Consider the following 22,280-nt stretch of genomic DNA (forward strand, 5'->3'; position numbering starts at 1 on the left):
ATGAGGTGAAATCCAAAAACCCAGCCTTGGTATTCCTCGTGGAGACCAAAGCGAGTCCGAGTAGAATCAAAGGCTTGCAGCGGAAACTTCAGCTTTCCCAAGGGATTACAGTGCCGTGTGATGGTCGTAGTGGAGGATTGGCGATGCTTTGGCGAGAAGGGGTGGATGTGAGATTCAAGAGCTGCTCACATTCCCACATCGATGTCGTTGTATATGGCGTTGGTGGAACTTTGCCGTGGAGGGCTTCGGGCTTCTATGGGAATCCGGATGCAAGGAAAAGGTATGAATCTTGGGATTTGCTGTTTTCTTTAAAAAATCAATGTGATATGCCTTGGATAGTATTTGGGGATTTCAATGAAATTACCCATCCTGAGGAGAAGTTAGGTTGGCTGGATCGTGATGCAAATCAAATGAGGGGTTTTAGGGAGTGTTTAAGTAAGTGTGGGTTAATTGATTTGGGGTGTGTGGGGCAGAGATTTACGTGGTGTAATGGGAGATTTGGAGAACAGAGGACTCTTATTAGATTAGATAGAATGGTGGCAAATGGGAAATGGATGGAGCAGTTTCCTGAAGCTCAGGTGCATCATTTCCCTATGTCAGCTTCTGACCATTGTATGTTAGCATTGTACTTGACAAAGAAGAAACGCACAAAGCCAACGAAGAGGAGGTTTGTCTTTGAAGCGATGTGGGCGAGAGATGAAAGGTGCAGGGAGGTGATTGAAAGGGCATGGGATCCGCTTCGGGATAGTTGTGAGGCCAGCATTGGTGGAAGAATCCGAAGCTGTCAAACTCAATTGCAAGGGTGGAACCGTGGGGTATTTGGTAATGTCAATAAAAGGCTAAATGTATTGAAGGATCGTCTCCACCAGCTTGAAGGTCAGAATAACTTGCATGAGACAGCTATGGAAATTTATGAAGTGAGGAAGGAAATTAATGAGACATTGACTAGAGAGGAGGTAATGTGGAAGCAAAGATCTAGGGCTCTTTGGCTCAAGTGCGGAGACAGAAACACTAAGTTCTTCCATGCGACAGCTACACAAAGACGGAGAATAAACAAGATTGAAGGAATAGAGGATGAAGGTGCATGGGTAGACAGTCAAGAGGACATTGAGAGAGTGATCTTGGATTACTTCAAATATATATATAGTTCGGAGCACCCAATGTCGTTTGATGCAAGCTTAGGGGCAGTGAGGCAGAAGGTGACGCCAAAGATGAATGAAGAATTGGTGTGTGAGTTCAAAGAGGAGGAAGTTAAGTTTGCTTTGAACCAGATGCATCCTACCAAAGCTCCCGGTCCAGACGGTATGTCCCCTATTTTCTTTCAAAAGTATTGGGATATTGTCGACCCGTGTGTTGTAAACAGTGTGCTCCAAATCCTTAGAACCGGAGTGATGCCTGAAGGCCTAAATGAGACATTCATTTGCCTTATCCCTAAGGTGAACTGCCCTCAAAAGATTACGGAGTTTCGCCCCATTAGATTATGTAATGTTGTTTACAAGATAGTGTCGAAAGTACTAGCTAATAGGTTGAAGAAAATTCTGCCTGGGGTGATCAGTGAGGCTCAGAGCGCGTTTGTTCCTGGGAGGCAAATTACGGATAATGTGTTAGTGGCATTTGAGACTATGCACTACATAGATCAAAGGCGGAGGGGAAAGGAGGGGTTAATGGCTATTAAACTCGATATGAGTAAAGCGTACGATAGAGTGGAGTGGGCTTTTTTGGAGGTGATGATGAGGAGATTGGGTTTTAGTGAGAGATGGGTTGAGTTGATGATGATGTGTGTAAGGACGGTTTCCTATTCAGTACTTATAAATGGGGAGCCAAAGGGAAAGATCATCCCTTCAAGGGGACTGCGTCAAGGCGACCCTATTTCGCCTTACCTCTTTCTTTTGTGTGCGGAGGGGTTGACAGCTATGCTTAGAAGAGAGGAATGCGACAGGAAGATTAGTGGAGTTTCAGTATGTAGGGGGGCACCTCGGATTTCTCATCTTTTGTTTGCCGATGACTGCATCATTTTTGGAAGAGCTTGTATTGAGGAAGGCAATAGAGTACTAAAGGTGCTGGCTGATTATGAAAAAGAATCGGGACAAAAACTGAATAAAGAGAAGACGTCTCTCTTCTTTAGTAGGAATACCAGCAAGGAAATAAGGGAGGAGATAAAAGGGAGTTTTGGAGCTCAAATTATCCAAAAGCATGAAAGGTATTTGGGGCTGCCCACTCTAGTGGGGAAAGGGAAAAAGAAGGCCTTTAATCGCATTAAGGACCAAGTCGGAAGGAGAATTGCGGGCTGGAAAGGAAATTTGTTGTTGAATGCAGGGCGTGAAATTCTAATTAAGGCAGTAGCTCAAGCGACTACAACCTATACTATGAGTTGTTTTAAACTCCCGGATTCCCTTTGTCATGAACTCAATTCAATGGTGTGTCAATTTTGGTGGGGGCAGAAAGAGAAGGAGCGAAAATTGGCGTGGATTTCATGGGAAAAACTATGCCAACCCAAATCGGAAGGGGGAATGGGGTTTAAGGATCTTAAAGCGTTTAATTTGGCTCTTCTAGCAAAACAAGGGTGGCGGTTAAGTAAAAACCCGAACTCTCTTACCCATAGAGTGTTTAAAGCTAAATACTTTGCGGGGTGTTCTTTTTTGGAAGCACAGGTGGGAAGAAAGCCTTCCTATGTGTGGAGAAGTATTATGGCAGCCAAGGAGACGGTTGAAAGGGGGTCTAGGTGGTGTGTTGGCAATGGCAGATCAGTGGATATTTGGCGGGATAGGTGGATTCCAACCCCGAACAATTTCAAAGTAATTACTCCCAAAGGTCCGAATGTGGAGCTGGTTAAGGTGGCGCAAATGATTGATGGAAATACGGGTATGTGGAAGGTGGATCAAGTAAGGGAGACTTTTTTTCCCCATGAAGCGGAAGTTATTCTCGGAATGCCTATTAGCTCAAGACTGCCGGAGGACTCTCTGATTTGGGCATGGTCAAAGAACGGCGACTTCACAGTGAGGAGCGCGTACCTTGTGGCACGCAAGATGCTTAAAGAAAGGCACTCAGCTAAAGGAGGTGGAGAATGTTCAGATATGGGGAAGATTGCTGGTTTATGGAAGTTGGTTTGGCAGCTTCATTGCCCGAATAAAATTAAGCATTTTCTATGGAGAGCGTGTAAGAACATAATTCCAACAAACTTCTGCCTTGCATCTAGGAAAGTGACCACGGATAATAGGTGTGGCTTCTGCGGAGATTGCGAATCGTCTGGCCATGCGTTATGGGATTGTTGTGTTGCGGCGGAAGTGTGGAAGGAAGTAGATATCACTTTGCCCATTCTGAAGCAGCCCATAAAGAATTTTATTGATGTGGTGTGGTCTCTTTTTGAGAAGGAAGGGGAATCAGATTGGGAGTTGTTTGCCATAACAGCATGGATGATTTGGAACAACCGTAATGTGTTCAAGCATGAGGGGAGAAGTAAGGACCCTAAGAGAATTGCTAGGGAGGCCATGGAGTATGCAAAAGTAGTAGAAGAAGCAGAGGAATCTCAACCTTCTTGTCGCAGCCAAGCACCAGTCAGAACAAGATGGTGTCCACCTCGTCAAGGGAAGTTCAAAGTCAACATTGATGGGGCAGTGTTTACAAGCCAAAAAAGCTGTGGTATCGGGGTGGTCATTAGGAATGAGATGGGGCAGATTATGGGAGCGTTGAGCAGAAATTTGCCCCTCCCTTTAGGTGCGTTGGAGGTGGAAGCGATGGCAATGGAAGAGGGGATAAATTTTGCTCGTGATCTGGGCTTATGGGAGGTAGATATAGAGAGTGATGCACAGGTAGTAGTCAATGCAATTTTTGATGCTGGACCGCGTCCTAGTTCTATCTTGAAGGTGGTGGATGGGATAAAATTGGGGCTGGGTTCCTTTAAGCATTGGTCGGTAAGTCATATTAGCAGAAAGATTAACTGTGCTGCACATATTTTGGCTAGGGAAGCTAGAGGTATTCATGACTGTCAGATTTGGGTGGAAGACACCCCCCCTGTAATTGCTACTCAAGTTCAGTTGGATGTAAACGGTGAGGACAGTTTGTCCTGAGTAATGATATTGTTTATGAGGTTTTCACTATCAAAAAAAAAAAAAAAAAAAGTTAGTACTTAGAAAAATACCAGTATACACGGTGTTTAATGAATTTTTACATACCTTCAAAGTTTAAAGGTAGTATCTAGTATTTATACAGGACTTAGAGCAACCACATCAGTCCATCTATAGTCTTTTAAAATGGAAAAAAGTACAAATTTTACATATTTTGAGCAAAAAAACACCCACATCAGTGGGTGTAAAAATGTGTAAAGATTTTCATGAGCTACAGTAACCGTGTATATTTAAACGGTTATTGTAGCTCGTGTATCTATTATTTTATTAATATTTTACTTTTAGTTTTACTTTTCTCTCTCCTCTAAGCAAACCGAGTCTCTCTCTCTATCATTTTCTCTGTTCTCTCTTGCTTCTCTTCTCCCTCATCGGTGACCAAGTTCTGGGAGAGCTGGGGCTCATTTGGATTTTTTGGTGGTGGTAAGGAGGTCTGGGCCGCCCTACTTTTGCCCCTCCGGCGAGACCCATTAGGCTCCACGGGCTCCTTAGCTATTTTAAGCCGATTGGTGAGACGGGTCTTGGATTTTTGGTGTGGAGAAGGTGAAAGAAGCAAGAGTTCGTGAATAGGAAGAGAGTTGAAGTTTCTTAGAGACAGGGAGGATGGTGATGGGGTCTTTTTGGTTGGTGGTGGTAAGGAGGTTGTCGAGTAAGGTTTTGGTGGGTTTTGGAAGTTTCGTTGAGATTCATTGATGGCTATATTTGCAAAGGTAGAGGAACAATGGTGGCTGATTGATTTTCTGTTGGGATTAAACGGCGGTAGGATGGTTGATTGGTGAGGTTGATCTGTTGGGCTCAGTGCTCAGGCAGAAGCACTAATTAGTGGGTTTTGGGAATAAATGAACAGTGTTAAAGAAATAACTATTTTATTGAATAAATATGTAGAATAGATAAACTGATGTGGGTGTTTTGTAAAAGTAGATATGTAAAATATAAAAAAGTAGGTTTTTTCTTGCAAAATAGAAGGAAATTTTGCACTAACCGATGCGAATGCTTAGCTGTTATCCTACTATCATCACCATATCTTTGAAAAAAAAAAAAATCTTTTGGGCCCATTATGTGGGACCCATATGTTTGTCAAATTACACTCATGGACATAAAGATATTGTCTCATATTTTTGAGTCGTAAAGCATGTTTAGACATAAGTTTAGACCGGAGGACATTGCAAATATCACACACGCATGCGTGTGTGCACACATACACACATACATATATATATATATATATATTTATATAATTTTGTTGTATGGTTATGAGCCTTCTATAAAAGTTGTTTGTTCATTGATTTTAAAATTTCGCTATTTGTTGAATTTTGTAAGGATGATATTGGGTTGTGCCATATATTTTCGTATTTAAAACTAACACAAACATAACTATAGAAAACTAAAACCTGGTTATTGTTTGGCTTATACAGCATGCCTACAAATCAAAGCCTTTTTCTAAAGTATTGATTCATTCAAAATTCGAGAACATCAGTTCTGTAATTTAATAATACTTTCGAAGATATCAAATCAAATTAGGTAGGTAAGGAAACAAATATCAGACTTTGCATTTTGGCAAATAGCAATTATCTTATCAAATTAAAGCCATCAAAATTGACCAAAATACCTGACCGTAAAAAACTAATCAAAACTCATCAATCAAAGACACGTTTGACAACTGACACCTTTTGCGCAATTTATAGAAAAAAACAAAAACAAAACTCAATAATAGTAAAACTAAAATCACTTTAGTAAAGCTTTTTGTCATATACTACCTAACTGGGAGTGATCCTCTAAATTTGTGAGTAACTCCACTACTGTAGCATTCTTAAAATCTTATCAAATTAATTTTAAAACAAGTGGATTAGATTTTAGAATTACCACATCATTAACATTAAAATAAATATTAATTATCAATATTTTGATATTTTATTTAAATTATTGAGGAAGTGGTAAAATTCACCGGGTTCATTTTGAATTTTGGAATATAAGGAAACCAACTTAGGTCCACTGCTATTGTTTGTTGACCCTGTTGGGATGTGGACAAATACTAGACCAAATGATCATAAAGTGCCATAAAATTGGAGAAAAAAAGAAATCCTGTTTTAAGTTTTAACTAATTTTGCAAAGATTGGATTCAGTATCCAGTTATATTAGATCTATTATAATGGTGATATGTGTTTATTTTTAATCATATGTCTTGATATGATAATAAAGTCTACTTTTAACCATATGTCTTGAACTGATAATAAAAAATTATTATTATCATAGACGCTATAAGTTAATACGTTCTTAACCCAAAAAAAAAAAAAATAATCACATGTCATCGTTCCAATACTTTCTGTGCATATTGGACCCAAGATTAACTTCTAGATTACAATACAGACAGGTTCTTATGCAGCAAATCAAATCAAAAAGATAAACAAAAGGGCAGTGCAGAGTATAAAGGTGGACCGCGACACATGTGGCAAAAGCCGAGGACCTGAATTTGAAATGGAAAGCGTAAACATCAAAGAAAGAAAGAAAGAGAAAATAAAAAAAATTATATATATAAGAACGAAGAGAAACGGAAAAAGAGTAGTGGCAGTGGTAATAGATATGGTAGTAGAAGTAAACGCCAGAGTTTGGTGTTTGTGTTTGTGAGAATGTGAGGCTGGTGGTTTCTAAACCTCTCTATCTCTCATTCTCAGCCCTTTTATCTTCATCCTCATCCCCACATTTCTCTTCACACACACACACACACACACACACACACAGTCACTCTCTCTCTCTCTTTCTTCTCTATGGCTTTACAGTCAGTCTCTCCCATTCCTCACCTTCTCCACTCTTCTTCACCAAAGCCTTCGATTCTCGCTTCCTCCAACAATGGCCGCTACTTCATTGATTTCGTCGGTTTACATTGCAAATCCAAGCGAACCAGGCGGAAATTCACTGCGACTTCTCGAACCTTCTCGCACTTTGTTTCTTCGTCGAAGGTCAAAGCGGTTCTTGATTTTGCACGTAACAATAACGCCTCGGAGGAATCGGATTCTCGCTCTGATTTGAGACCGAAGGTGCGCTTTTCTTTTTTGCTTGGATTATTGTTTTTCCGAGTAATCTCTCATGAAAGTGATTGAATTGGAAGACTTGTTTGGGTTTCATTTCCAGAAAATGCGTTTTTTATTTTTACTTCTTGGAAGCGAAGCCAAACGCACCCTTAAGAATTTTGTTGACTATTTTTTTTTTTCCTTTCTGTAATCATTCTTTTGTGTTTTGTTTTGTTCCCCTACTCTCTTGAGATAAACTAAGATACTGTTTGCTTCGCGTTTTGGATTTTCTCTTCTTGTTTTTAGGAGTTAAATTCGATTGTATTTGACATATACAACTCAGTTCAATTCAACAAAGCCTTAATTATTGCCCCCCAAAAAAAAAAAAAAAAAAACTTTTTTATTTTATTTTTTTATAAATATACTAACCAAACAGGACTTCAGGATTTTGGGAGTACTTTCGTTGCTTTGAAAATCAAGAAGGAATTGCTAATTATAGTCTCTGCAATCTTAGCCATGAAAAGATAGGTTAGGTGGTTATTAAATAGCAATCCAACAGTGCCTTGGGTCTTTAGAATTAGAAGTACTTTCAATGTTTTTTGAGACCCAAAAAATTGACTGAACTTATTTAGGTACCTGTAGGACTTAATCATTACAAGGATTGATAGTTAAAGCAATATGCAATAAAAACTCCGACTTTGCAAGTTCGTGGCGAGTCATGATCTTAGGCTTTGAGTAAAGTTTGATGCAAGTTGAACTACTACGATTAAAAAAATGGTGTTTTTCAGTGGAACACAGATTATAAGCACATTATCTTGTAAAGGGTATAAGCATGTTAATTGAATTTGTTAGTTGTGTTGCTCACTGCTGACGAGAACAGAGTTATTTATAACAAGAATGGATGGTCAAAGCAATATGTAGTAAAAATTCTTACTTTGCAAGTTTTTGGTGAGTCATGATTTTGGCTTTGAGTTAAGTTTGATGCAAATTGAACCACTACAATAAAACAATGGTCTTTTTCAATGGGAACACAGATAGTAAGCACTTTATCTTTTAAAGGTATAAATGTTATTTGAATTTGTTAGTGGTGGTTGCATGCGGCTGAAAAGAACAGAGTTATTTATAATTAGATACTAATACTTATCATGTATACTATCTATAACTAGATGCACTGAAATGGTACTGCACTTGTTTTGAATAATACAACAAACTCTACTTTTGTTCTTATATATCATCATTTAAAAGCATACATAATACTTGTGAAAAGAATCTAACATTCAAGATGATGTTTACATTGTTTATTCAATTTGCCAACCTATTTATTTTCTCTTTTTCCTATTCTGGTTGACGTCGTGAATCGCATAGAACAACTCCAATGGGATTTTCTTTGGAGCGGTATGGGAGATGATTCAAAATTTCACTTGGTGAATTGGTCTAAGGTTTGTTCTCCTCTTCAGTATGAGGGATTGGTGATTAGGAGTTTGAGATGCTTTAATGAAGCTTTGTTGGGAAAATGGTTGTGGAGATTTGGAACTAAGAGAGATGCGTTTTGGAGAAGGATGATAGGGGGTTAAATATGGAAGTGAAGGGGGAGGTTGGTATTCTAATTCCATTCTAGGTCCTTACGTAGCGAGTTTATGGAAGACTGTTTGAGGTGGTTTGCCTACTTTCTCTTGCTATATTCAGTTTGGGATTGGAGATGGGTCTAGAGTGAAATTTTGGCATGGTGTTTGGTGTGGGGATAGCCCTTTGAGTTTGCGTTTTCTAGAGTTAATCAGAATAAGTAGTAACAAGGAGGTTTATGTGGTTGATCTCATGAAGTTCCCCAATGAGGTTCTTTATTGGGATATGAAATTCTTGCGAGCTGTTTAGGATTGAGAATTGGAGTCCTTGTCTAATTTTATGGATGTTATACATGGAGTTTCTTTGAGGGGTACTGTTAGGATAAGATGTGTTGGATACCTGCTATAAGAAGGAGTTTTGAGGTTAGCAACTACTATCGGGTTTTAACTGGTGTCTGTGATTTGTGTTTCCTTTATAGGAGCATTTGGTAGGGATGTAGCTTTGGGGAATATTTTAATGATTAATAATTTATATAAGAGGAAAGTGCGGAATTAGATTTGGATTGGTGTTATATCTTTTATTACCTTGTTTGGTATTCACTGGGTAATGCTAAAGATTGCAGTTGCATGCTGGCAAGGGAAGTTTGGACATCATCGTAATGGTGTTATTTGGAAGGTTGTTTCTCATTGCTTTATGTGGTGCATTTGGTGGGAGGGAAATAATTGGAGCTTAGAGGACTCTAAAAGGACAGTGGCAGACCTGAAATTTTTCTTCTTTAAAACATTATTGGAATGAATCTTAGTTGTAGAAAGAGAATTAAAAAGGATTGGGAATGTTAGAGAGAAAAGCAATGAGAGATAAAGAGAAATTTAAAAAATAACATGGACGAAGATAATTTGTTGGCTTTTGTGTGTGGGCTTTGTTTTTGGATTGTCATGGATTTGTGGGTTTGGGTTGGGCAAGCTTATGAGTTTAATGGGATTTTTAGAGTTACACACACAAACACACACACACACACACACACACACACACACACACACACACACACACACACACATACACATACATACATACGCATATATACACATACATATATATATACATATATATATATATATATATATGAGTTGGATTCAAGTTACACCTGGTATAATTTAAGTAATGTTATACCAATCAATATTTTTTAACTGTATGTGAATTTTAATAAATTGACCGTTGGATTACATTATTTTTGTATATTCTCCATGCTTGCAAAATTTCAAGATTATCAAAGATCAATAGTGATGTCATCTATCAACTATATAAATTCAAATTTTTGTAGTTTAAAATAATGTATAAAATATGAGTTTATGGATTGAATGGTAAATAATATTTAATTAGTATGAAAATTGGCATGCATGTTAGAACATATAGAACACATAATCCAACGGTGGAATTTTCAAAATATAAATTTATTAACTAGTTATTGGGTGGTGTAATATTGCTTAGAGTTACACCAGGTGTAACTTGAACCCAACCCTATATATATATATATATATATATCTGAAACGGTGCACTAGAATTGTTTGGTACCAAAATATTCAATTCCAAACCAATAGGTAAAACCGGAAAAGTCATTGGAACAGAATTTTAAACTTGGTATAATGAGACAAGTATTCTAGAATTGCATTTTTATTTCTTAAAGTGTTTGAAGACCTCATAATCAATGAAGACGTAATATTCTTGATATGCTAGAGGATTCATTATCTATATATTAAAAAAAAAAAAACTAGAGGATCTATATAGAATGTTGTTTTTATATCTGTCAATTGTTTGGATCCAACTTCTTGTTGCCATTGGACTGTGCTTGATATGATATAAATTTGTTGTTCCTGTAAAATAAACTGCTCCATGTGGTCCTGTCTATATGATCCAGTTTTCATGCTCAGCAGGTTGCAAGCTTGGATGATATATTATCAGAGAGAGGAGCTTGTGGGGTTGGATTCATTGCCAATTTGGAAAATAAAGAATCGCATGGGATAATTAAGGATGCTCTTACAGCTCTTGGCTGTATGGAACATCGTGGGGGATGTGGAGCAGATAATGACTCTGGTGATGGTTCAGGTGTGATGACTTCAATTCCTTGGGAACTATTTAACAGCTGGGGAAATAAGCAAGGGATTGCTCCCTTTGATAAATTGCATACTGCTGTTGGAATGATTTTCCTTCCCAAAGATGATGACCTATTGAAAGAAGCCAAAAGAGGTGATTTTTAATTAGTTTTAATCATTCTTATTACTTAATTCTTTTTGTTTTCTCAAGTATCTCATCATGAATGATTGTTTGATGGCTCTTCTTGCTTTTATATATGTTAAGCATTGATTTTCACTTATTTGTTATAAATACAAAGTAGTCCAGTTGACTATTAGTTTAATTGATGAGAATTATGTAATTCTTAGTCAATAATTCTTGGTTCTTTTGGCATGCCATGAAAACTTAGGAATGTGGACAGAGGTTCTTTTTTACTTGAAATTAGAAGAGTGAGAGTTCTGAAGGTTATATTCTGAAACTCATGAGTGACCATTTTTAGTTTATGGCATGGTAATAGGATCTAATAGCCTCTTCAGGTTTTTAAAAGTTTTTGATGCTTTATTTGACTCATATATTATTACATCATCATTTTCAAGTTGTATTCTAAGTTAGAAATCTTTAAGATGGTAATGTTGAGGAAAATATTTACAGATAATTAAAATCAAGAACTCAGAACTTTTCAGGATTATTTGGGGTTCAAATTATGTCTTAATTGTAAGTTATTATGTCAGGCATCAGGGTTGGCTTATTCCTTGTAATCTGCATAGCCCTTCTGAATATTTAAGTTCAGAAGACACAAGCAGCGTCTTTAGTTTCCATAAGCCATTTTTCTAGTAGAACTAAGGTATATCATAGGCAGTGGCTCAAAATTATATATTTGAAGCAGTTCTAGAACTCCTTCGCAAGCCTTATGTATTGATTTGTTTTTCTACGTTTTGTTGGTTAACTATTGGCTTCTTATTTCTTCTCATATATGCACAAACCTATATTTTTCTGATTGTTAAGTTGCGCACAAACCTGGTTGGTCTGAGTCTTGCATCCCACGATCTTATCCTCCAGCATGCCACCTTTTCAATAGCTATAAGCAATCCACCTATATAATTAAAAGAGAAAAATTATACCAAAGCTGGGGATGATAATATGATCTGAAAGAATGGTATCTCTAATGTGCTACTTGGTGCAAATAATAGATAAGCTTGCACATGCTGTGGTGAGTTTTGGTTGTGATAATAAACCTAGATTGGTATTCAGTGAGTTTGGCTGTCTCCGTGTGATAGTTGCTTTCAATTTCACGAATCCTACCAAGACATGGCAGGCTACTTAAAAAGGATTAAAAAAAAAAAAAAAGAGAAGAAAAAGAAAGGGTTGCAGTCCTTTTAGATTCTTGTGTTCCTTTTGTTTCTTTTTGTCGGATGCTAAATATTTCTTGATGCCCACTGATATAGAATTAAATATTATTGAATGTTTCTTTCAGTATCATTAATTCCTCAATTTCCATGAAATATTCACTAAGTCTGGAAAATGTTCAATTTTGTATGTGTAATCTGTTAAATGATGATTAATTTTAATTGCTTCTGTAGTTATTGTAAATACTTTTCAACAAGAGGGTCTTGAGGTGCTTGGATGGAGGCCTGTTCCTGTGAATGCTTCTATAGTTGGTTACTATGCCAGAGAAACCATGCCCAACATACAGCAGGTATTTGTTAAAGCTGTCAAAGAAGAGACTGTCGAAGACATTGAAAGAGAACTGTACATCTGCCGAAAATTGATTGAAAGAGCAGCAAGCTCAGAAACTTGGGGAAGCGAGCTTTATTTCTGTTCTTTGTCCAATCAGACAATAGTTTACAAGGGAATGCTTCGCTCTGAAGCTCTTGGGTTATTTTATTCTGACCTTCAAAGTGATCTTTATAAATCCCCTTTTGCCATTTATCATCGAAGGTACAGCACAAATACTAGTCCCAGATGGCCTCTTGCACAACCAATGAGATTTCTTGGACATAATGGAGAAATCAATACCATTCAGGTTACAGTTTCCTTAGCTCTAGCTGTTATCTGTTCTACTATGCTGTAAAATGCAGATATAAGTTAGACTGAATTCAGCTAAAATAAAAAGAGACTTTAAGTTTCTTTATTTTGACAGTGATTTTTGTGCAGGGTAACTTAAACTGGATGCAATCTCGAGAAAGCTCATTGAAGTCATCTGTATGGCGTGGGCGTGAAAATGAAATTCGTCCATTTGGTAACCCAAAGGCATCGGACTCTGCAAATCTTGATAGTGCAGCAGAAGTACGATCTATCACTTATGTCATTGTTTTATTAATATATGTCATTGGAGCCCTTGTTGGCAGTGACTATTTAGAATTAAATTATTGAACAGAAATAAATGTCAAAAATTGAATGTTCTTTCAGAAGATATATACTCTTAGTGGAATTTATCTCTAAAGTCTTTTAAGTTTGTGAGTTATATGACAAACTGCCATCTTTGCAACTAAGCATACATATTAAACATTTAATCTATTCATAATGTTCATTAGTCACAAATTATAGTATATGTATTTTAACAAAATGCTTTCAATATAATATTGATTTCAAATTTGAAAGATCCATTTGATTTTATGCTGATATGCGACCACCTGATTGGTGCCTGCAAGAGCATGTTTTTAATGACTATTCATGTTGAGTTATTTTTTAACTTTCATGGTTGGTGTGAATCCTTCATATGACCATGTTTTTCATGATTGTCTGGTATTATAAACTGCTGGAAATTTCCTCTGTATCTGTTGTACTTTTTCTTTGAAACATTTGCTTTTATGGCTTAAGGGCAACCTATTTATCTATTAGCATTTGTTATTTATAAAACTCACCTGATTTGAGTATATGAGTTGGTGTTTTGACATTCTTGTATTTCTATGTTAAGTTTCACTAGTTTCTTAATCTTGGCCTGATACTGGTTCATTTTTTTTATGCTTTGTTCAGTTATTAATAAGGAGTGGCCGTACTGCTGAGGAAGCTCTGATGATTCTTGTCCCAGAGGCATACAAGAATCATCCAACTCTTATGATCAAATATCCTGAGGTATATTTATGTTGACACTTCCGGTAAGGTGTCAACATAATTTGAAAAAAATAGGAAAAAAAAATCTCTTTGTAGTGGATTATCTATTTTTCTTCAACTTTTTTACTTTAATGCATTGTTATGACTACCACCAGTCATTATGGTGGTTGTTAAGTTTGTTCAGTTTATTTCCCCAAACTAAATTAACTGACCAAATACCAAAATTGCATCTTCTATCAACATGATGATCTTTCCAATATCCTTTATTTTGGGCCTTATTTTCTCCAACATCCTTGGCCATTATATCTTTCCTCAGTACTCAATCTTCACACCCTTTTTTGTCTTGTCATATTTATTCCAGCAACTTGAATTCATTCATTTGGATCTAGTCTTCAGGATTTTTGGACAAATGTCTTATGTAATTGTCTTCATTACAGTGAACTTTATGTAATTTGAATGTATATCACTTGTTGACAACTATCACTTTGTCTTTTCTACTTAGGTGGCTGACTTTTATGACTACTACAAGGGTCAGATGGAGGCTTGGGATGGGCCTGCTTTACTTTTATTCAGGTGACGCTTCCAAAGGCATTTTTAAAGAAACAGCAGTTCTCTTGCCACTGACATTGATTAGCAAAACCATTATTTATAAAATAGGAATCTTGAAATGGGCCTTAGTCTGTGCAAAGGGCCTTGGATGGGTACCGACCCTTGTGTTATTTTCCATCACAACTACCTAGTGCATTAGAGGGACTATTGTACTTTTCTTTAATGGAAAGAAAAAGTCTTGGCACTGACTTCTAGATTAACTAATGGTTGAAGTGTTCCAAATCTACTTTGATGGGCCAAGATGAGAGAGTTAGGGCATTGAACATTGGCTTATTTTTTAATTGTGTAGAGATTATATAAATCCAACTGTATGTAGGAAGGCGATTTCTCCTAACTGGTCACTTTCAACAAGCAATATGAATCATATTGCTTTACTTAGAATTCCTAGTCAACACGATTTTTGTACTTAGGAAAACTGAATATTGTATAAATCCAAATGAATGTAGGAGGGTGATTTCTTTGGCACCGCTAGATATGGCATCTCTACTACTGCCAGAACCCATACTGACATATGATAATCTTAATTAACCAAAAAAAGAAAAAAGAAAAAGTGGAACTAAAAAGTAAGAAGTTTACTAACATTGGGGATGGTAAATCTTTTAGTGGGTCAATGCCAAATATAGCAGCATCTTTATTGCCAGATGATATACTGCTATATCTCTGCTGCCACCTTGGATACAGAATACTGGAAGTTTAGCTGAAAGATCTCTTTAGTGCTTTAATTAACCAAAAAAAGAAAAAAGAAAAAATGGAACTAAAAAGTAAGAAGTTTACTAACATTGGGGATGGTAAATCTTTTAGTGGGCCAATGCCAAATATAGCAGCATCTTTATTGCCAGATGATATACTGCTATATCTCTGCTGCCACCTTGGATACAGAATACTGGAAGTTTAGCTAAAAGATCTCTTTAGTGCTTAGCATCATAATTACCTGATTATTTTGGACTACTAGTTTCTTTTGGAAAATTGTAGTTTCACATGTCACATTAATGTGCCACAGAAAACTTTTTCTGAGGAGAAAGATTAGTTGTTTTGCATTGCTTCAGTTTTGTTATACTGGTCAAGTGATTAAATTTCTCATTTTTTATTAGCTTAGCTTTTGTGACAAATGGTATTTTATTATAGTATCAGAGTAGTGATCTTGAGTTTGAACCTTATCTCTGTGTACTTCTCATTTAAAGTTCCAAATCCAGGTGTTGGGCCCCACATATGGAGGGTGAGTCTGGGCTCACACATGAGGATGAGTGTTAGGTAATGGCTAAGTGATTATATTCACCATTTCCAATTAGCTTAAGCTTTTGGGATAAGTGGTAGTTATTAAGTTCAATTTATGTGGCAGAAAGCCGATGTGAAATCAAGAATAGAAGTTTGTGATGAATGCCTTTGTTGTATAGTATTAGCATAGCATTACACATGTTTCTGGGGCTCGGTGATTATTATTTGTTGATGTCCTAAATTTTCTTTAGAAGCCTATGGAGGATATATTGCTCTGTTGACAGTTCTATCAATTACTCTTCTTTTTCTTGACATTCTTATTTCTTTTTCGCAAACTTGTTATTCTTCTTTCTGATTGTTGCTATTCTAATTCTTATGACATAGTGATGGAAAAACAGTGGGGGCATGTCTAGATCGGAATGGACTTCGCCCTGCTAGGTATTGGCGGACGTCAGACAATGTTGTCTATGTTGCATCTGAGGTGTGTTTTGCATTTTTCCTTTGATATGATTTTTTTAATATGCATAATTTGATAATTTTTCATAAGAATTATGATGTTTATATTTTATTTGTGGAGACGGTTCATTGCTTTAAAGTATGGGGTAAATGGAGGAGGTTGGACAACGAAGCCTGTGTGAAGAACTCATGGGTGTAGCTTTTGGAAGAGTCTTAGAACAAGGTGGGATAGATTTGTTAACCTTGTTTGTTTTGAGATGGGAGTGGAGAATATGTGGTATTTGGCATGATAGTAGGTGTGGGGATCAACCTTTGAAGGAGTTGTATTCAATTTTCTACTCTTTGGTAGCTAACCGGGATGCTCTCTTACCTTCTTACTTGTAATGCAGTAGGGAGAGACATTGGGATGTTGATTCATAACATAGTTTAATGATGGGAATTGGACTGCTTCCATGCACAGATTATTGTATTCAAATACGCCAAGGAGTGCTGGCCCTGACAGAATGAGATGGTGTTTCAGAGGTATTAGGGTGTTTGATGTGCGGTCTTCCTGTGGTGTGCTATGAGCCCCAAGGGAGATCTTTTTCCCATGGAGAGGAATTTAGTGTGCCAAAGCCCCAAGCAGGGTAGCATTCATTGTCTGAACAACAACTTGGGGGAAGATTTCGACTAATGGTAATCTTAGAAAATTAGGAATCATTTATTGGTTGTGTAGGTGTAGCCAGGAGTTGGTGGATCATTTGTTGGTTCATTGTGATTTTGCTGATGCATTGTTGGACTATGTTTTTTGTCTCTTTGGAGCTAATTGGGTGATGCTGCGTAGAGTATTTGATTTACTGGTTGGTTGGGGGAAATGGTTTGGTAAATGTTTGTTTGCTGTGTGGAATATAGCTTCTTTGTGTTTGATGTGGCTTTGAAGATGTGGAAGTTATGGAAGTGCAGTTCAGATTTTTGTTTCTTAGATTACTCTGTGAATGGTCAATTGTCCTGGGTCTTGGTGACAATGGTACTATCACTAAGTTCTCCAATTCAATATCTTTTACTTGTAATGTTTAGGATACAATTTTTTAGACTACCTTGTACTTTGTATTGTTTATGGGGTAGTTTTTGTGGAGTAAAATTATTTACTGGTTAGAGTTCAATTCTGCCTCATCTATGGATGATAGGGATTGGGTGTCTTGGCCCTTCAAAAAACTGTGAAATCCGGGCCTATTGGTTATAACTCAAAAGTTTCTTTATGATTGATGTATAACCATAAAAGGTGGATGGTTGGAGCATAAGTCTGTCTCATATTTTGATCCAGGGGATCAGCCTCTAGTTTGGCTTTTAGAATTCTTTGGCTTTCTTGAAACCAATTTACTCAGATTTGGATCTCCTTTCTTGATCATCTGTCATGTCAGGCCGTACTCAAGGAAATCTCTTATTAATTAACAGTTCAGTCTTAACTACAATCCTCTTGCCCATTGTTGCATTTACTTCTAACAAGAATTTGTGTCAATTTCTCAAAAAAATAAGAAAAAGTATATTGAGGACATTAATAGGTTCCATGAATGTACTTAAGATATTAAGCATTCCTTTTTGTTCTTATTTAGGTTGGTGTCCTACCTATGGATGAGTCGAAAGTTACAATGAAAGGCCGTCTAGGTCCAGGGATGATGATAGCTGTTGATTTAACCAGCGGACAGGTTTGTACACCATTGTATTTTGGTTTTGCTTGGTGCCATTGCATGATTGTTGGTATTGGATTTATTTGTGATGGCTGTCTATTAAGTTCAGGATTGAAGCCAGTGAGTAAATTACTGAATGATCAAATTTGTAGAACTTTTAATTTTTGATTGCTGTTGTAAGACAATTACTTATTAAAACATTCCTGATGATTCTTTTTTTGGTTTGTTTAAACTTATTAGAATTACGTTTTATGGGGTTTTTATTTTTATTTTTTTAAAAGAATTTTTGGAGGGTTTCCTTCATAGGTCACGTTATTCAGTAGTAAAAGTCAGCATTGTCATTGTTGTTTCTTGCATGGCATTTCATTTTATTATTCAGTAGTGTTATGCCTGTGCAATGCATGGCTTAATCAAGAATCTTATGTAAACTAAAAAACTATATTTCAATATTATAAATAAAAGTGAGGTTAGTTTTCTTCATTTCTTTTCTATTTATTCCAAATTGTTGACCAATTTTCCTAAAGGGTACACCATATTTCGATGATTTGTGTCTTAATGACATAATACTGATTGCAGGTTTATGAGAATACGGAGGTAAAAAAGCGAGTAGCGTTGTCAAATCCATTTGGAAAGTGGATAAAGGAAAACTTGCGATCCCTGAAGCCTGTGAACTTCCTATCAGGAACAATTATGGACAATGATGCAATATTGAGACACCAACAGTAAGTGTTCTACTTCATGAACTGTTTGGAGATGACCCTGAGCACTGTGATGTTAGAGATGTTGTGAATGTTTCTTAATTTTTTATTTTTTATTTTGGCTAACATGGGTATTCAGAGCTCTATGAATCGGACCATTCCCCTAGGTGCATGTAGTCTCCTCGTCCCACAAACACCAAGTAATTACAAGGAGGAATCCCTTGGGGGTGGTCCTAAGATGCTGTCTAGGAGTTTGGAACTTAAAGTTTCTTTCTTAATCCTATTAGACACCTATACTCTGTTAATAATATATCTGCAATTGTGTAAATATATGATTCCTGATTGATGTGTCTCAAATGATAATTCATTTTGGTTCCAGTTATACCTATGGTGTTGTGATTATAAATGCGATCCATTCTTTGGTATGAAGGCAATCTTCCTTGTTACTGAAATTTGGAAGTCAAATAAATTAATTGGAAACAATTTAGTTTAAAGGAATTGGGCGTGAGCGTTTCTGTTGTACTAATGGTGATGTGATTATAAATGCAATCCATTCTTCTTTGCAAGGAAGGAAATCTTCCTGGTTAACGAAAATTTTTGAAGCCAAATAAATGCATTGGTTAAAAGAATTGGGTGCGTGCTAAAAGTAGTAACTTTGCAATAGAATTTCATGGCCTTAAGCTTTCTTGAACACAAATTTTTGTGAACGTTCAGAGCTGATTTGGAATCATGTTGCACACTAAGTGCAATGATTTCTGCCTGGAAATTATCTCCTATAGAAATAGCAGTAAGGTATTGGTCAAACCTTGGGGCCATAGCAAGTTCCCTCTGCCCAAGTGATGTGTTATAGGTTTTAGTATGGAAATCAGCAACTTCAAAATTGGGGTAAGGCTAACTACTTACCCACTCTTTTTTATTTATTTATTTTTTATAACAAGGGTGTCTAGACCTCTTCGAGTACGTCTTGACTATTCCTTTGGCCATGTGCAATCCTCCTGTTCTAGACACACTGGGTAATTACAAGGAGCAATCTCTTGGGGGTGACCCCAAGATGCTAGCAAGAGGTTTTGAACTCAAGATCTCATGGATATCATGAGACCTTAGGAACCACCAATAAGCCAACTCCTTGAGATTTACTACTTACCACCTTCTCTTAGACCTCACAAAAGTGGATGTCTTGTGCATTGTGTATGACCTTTAGGAATAGCAGTAAAGTTTATATACTTAAATGAACAAAGAGAAGAGGGTATCTTGCTTACTAATTTTATTTCCTAAGAAACCTTCACACTATTGATTAGCCTGGGATTATGATGAAGTTTGTTAAATAATGTACCCACTATTTTTAAAGTGGTGGTGGCGGTACAAAGAGGAGAAAATGCTTGCTAGCTTCTTCTTCTTCCTCTCTCTCTCTTTTTTTTTTTTTTTTTTTTCTGGAACTCTATTTCTGTGGTGTTATTGATGATGCATATGCATGTGTGTTTGTGTACTAATAATACTTTAGTATATGGATTAATCTGCAATTTGGATGAAGTTCCTTAGAGATAAAATCCTCAATCTTTAATAATGGCTGTGATACAAAAGTAGGTGAATCGCATTTCTTTTGCCCCTACTTTTGGGAAGCCAATGAATTGTAGGTATTATGCAGTGATATTTGTGTTCACACTCGTCTTTGTGCTGTTCTGGTATGTTCATTTTCTGTTTATGGTGCAATGTAATAAAGTGGTTGATGGGAATCACATTCAGAAGACTGGATAGATTGCATTTCCTTGTTAAGTATCATATTGGTACTATATATTGAGACTGATTGCGTTACTTTGTTAATTGATCCTGGTATGACTACCTCAAGTTTTTTATTAGACAAATTAATAGTTATCATCAGTAATTTGGTGATGGCCAAGAAGTTAGTTTGAATACATTCTTGCAATAGTCTCCATTTTAAATGTTGTTCATTGTTTTGTATTTGATGGGACTAGGGCATTTGGCTACTCAAGCGAAGATGTGCAATTGGTTATTGAAACTATGGCTTCACAAGGGAAGGAGCCTACATTTTGCATGGGAGATGATATTCCACTGGCAATTTTGTCTCAGAAGCCACACATGCTTTATGATTATTTTAAGCAGCGGTTTGCACAGGTATGCTATAATTTACTTATTGTTGGTTTGCACGGGTTATTGTGTGAAACTGGGAGATTTGGCCAGCCTCAAGTCTCCTGGTCTGGGGCCTTTTTTGCTCCACTAGCCTTGATTGGCTGATGAAGGATTTGGACCTGCAGTTTTCAGGTCATGGGCCCCAAATAGGAACCACTGATTTACTAAGTTTCATATAAAACTTACTCCAGACATTGTTTCATGCTTGCCTCCACTCAAGCGTATGGGCAAAGAATTTGTATATAAAGCTTGACCTGTTTTAGGGTATTATGCCCTGGAATGATCATGCATCCCAGTGTTTGAATGTTTTGGGATGGGCTTTGCATGTTTACGTTGTGCCTTGCTATCAACAACTGGGTAACTTTGCATTGGATGTGGTGAGATTGTATAAGATAGATGTAGTTCTGCAGTGTGGCCACTTGTTGATCAATCTTGTCTCAAAACCAAATATCCCTCTCCATCTCACACCCACCCACTCTGCAGTTGGCCCTGCAATATCTTGAGGGCCCTCTTGTCCAGAACTGTGCCCATCAAGATGACATAGTCAAGTGCATTTCAAATTTCTTCTCTAGAGCGTTATCTATTCGATGGGAAAATCTAGACTGGTACTGTTAAAATTTTCAGTTTCTCTTATGAACTTTTTCCCTGGTGAAGCTGCAAGTTGCTGATGTATTTTTTTTCACATTAATCTGCAGGCTTCATAAGAATTGTTCTTATGGACATGAGAATAGTATATATTAAATTATATTATGTAAACCATTCTAAATATTATGGTGTTTCTTTGCTATCATTTTAAGGATTTTAGCTTGCAATTGGCTTTTTGATGAATTATTGATGTTAATTTTATATTTGAACTGGTTTTTCATTCGTGTTATCTGCAGGTTACAAATCCAGCTATTGACCCTCTTAGAGAAGGACTTGTCATGTCTCTCGAAATCAATATTGGGAAGCGAAGAAATATTTTAGAGGTTGGACCTGAAAATGCTTCACAGGTTTGTTAGGATCTCTCTTTCTGCCATATTAATGGTGTTTTTAACAATTATTTTGAATTGAGTTTTAGGTAAAATGATAATGTAATGCTTTCAGTTTTCAAATTTTGAACTGCACTTTATTAATTTTTTGCCATGGAGCAGGTTATTTTGTCCAGTCCCGTACTGAATGAAGGGGAGCTTGAGTCCTTGCTAAATGATCCCTCTTTGAAACCCCAAGTTTTGCCAACATTTTTTGATATTCGTAAAGGAGTTGATGGTTCCTTGGAAAAGACACTAAATAAGCTTTGTGAAGCTGCTGATGAAGCTGTTCGAAATGGTTCCCAACTGCTTGTTCTGTCGGACCGTTCTGATGTGCTGGTAAAAAACTTTCACCTTACCTCTGTATTCATCCTGAAGTTATCTTTGTTTTTATATCTCAATCCTTTTTTTATCTCACTGAGAGTTTATACCTACTGTGAGCATGAGTTAAATTTATTAAGTTAAAAAAAAAATTATATTTAGTTAAATGACCATTGAACAGAAACTTTTCTAGTTCACTACTAGCATTATTCCTGATCATATCGATGTTTGAACTTCCTGATTATTATTCGTTGTCCAGCATTTTTCTTGATAAAGTTTTATGGCTTTATAAAATATTGTATGTTATGAAAACGATTGCCATTTGTCCTACACATAGTGG

The 22,280-nt window shown here is 36.7% G+C and overlaps 1 protein-coding gene across 2 annotated transcripts in view; it reads left to right on the plus strand.

Annotated features, from left to right (window-relative positions):
* Positions 1 to 6,704: 6,704 nt before the first annotated feature.
* Positions 6,705 to 22,280, plus strand: part of LOC126693437 (ferredoxin-dependent glutamate synthase, chloroplastic) — a 30,696-nt gene continuing 15,120 nt past the window's right edge. Inside the window, exons 1-12 of one of the 2 annotated variants that reach the window (XM_050389391.1) lie at positions 6,705 to 7,156; positions 10,624 to 10,936; positions 12,343 to 12,785; positions 12,917 to 13,048; positions 13,739 to 13,837; positions 14,319 to 14,389; positions 16,025 to 16,121; positions 17,689 to 17,781; positions 18,340 to 18,485; positions 20,435 to 20,594; positions 21,491 to 21,601; positions 21,743 to 21,958. In XM_050389391.1, coding sequence (XP_050245348.1) covers positions 6,887 to 7,156; positions 10,624 to 10,936; positions 12,343 to 12,785; positions 12,917 to 13,048; positions 13,739 to 13,837; positions 14,319 to 14,389; positions 16,025 to 16,121; positions 17,689 to 17,781; positions 18,340 to 18,485; positions 20,435 to 20,594; positions 21,491 to 21,601; positions 21,743 to 21,958 — 2,151 coding nt within the window. In that variant the 5' untranslated portion in view covers positions 6,705 to 6,886. Of the gene's footprint in view, positions 7,157 to 10,623; positions 10,937 to 12,342; positions 12,786 to 12,916; positions 13,049 to 13,738; positions 13,838 to 14,318; positions 14,390 to 15,618; positions 15,677 to 16,024; positions 16,122 to 17,688; positions 17,782 to 18,339; positions 18,486 to 20,434; positions 20,595 to 21,490; positions 21,602 to 21,742; positions 21,959 to 22,280 lie in introns of those variants that run through there. The other variant, XM_050389392.1, reaches the window with a different exon arrangement.

Source organism: Quercus robur, chromosome 7, assembly GCF_932294415.1.
Source record: "Quercus robur chromosome 7, dhQueRobu3.1, whole genome shotgun sequence".
Classification (NCBI taxonomy): Eukaryota; Viridiplantae; Streptophyta; class Magnoliopsida; order Fagales; family Fagaceae; genus Quercus; species Quercus robur.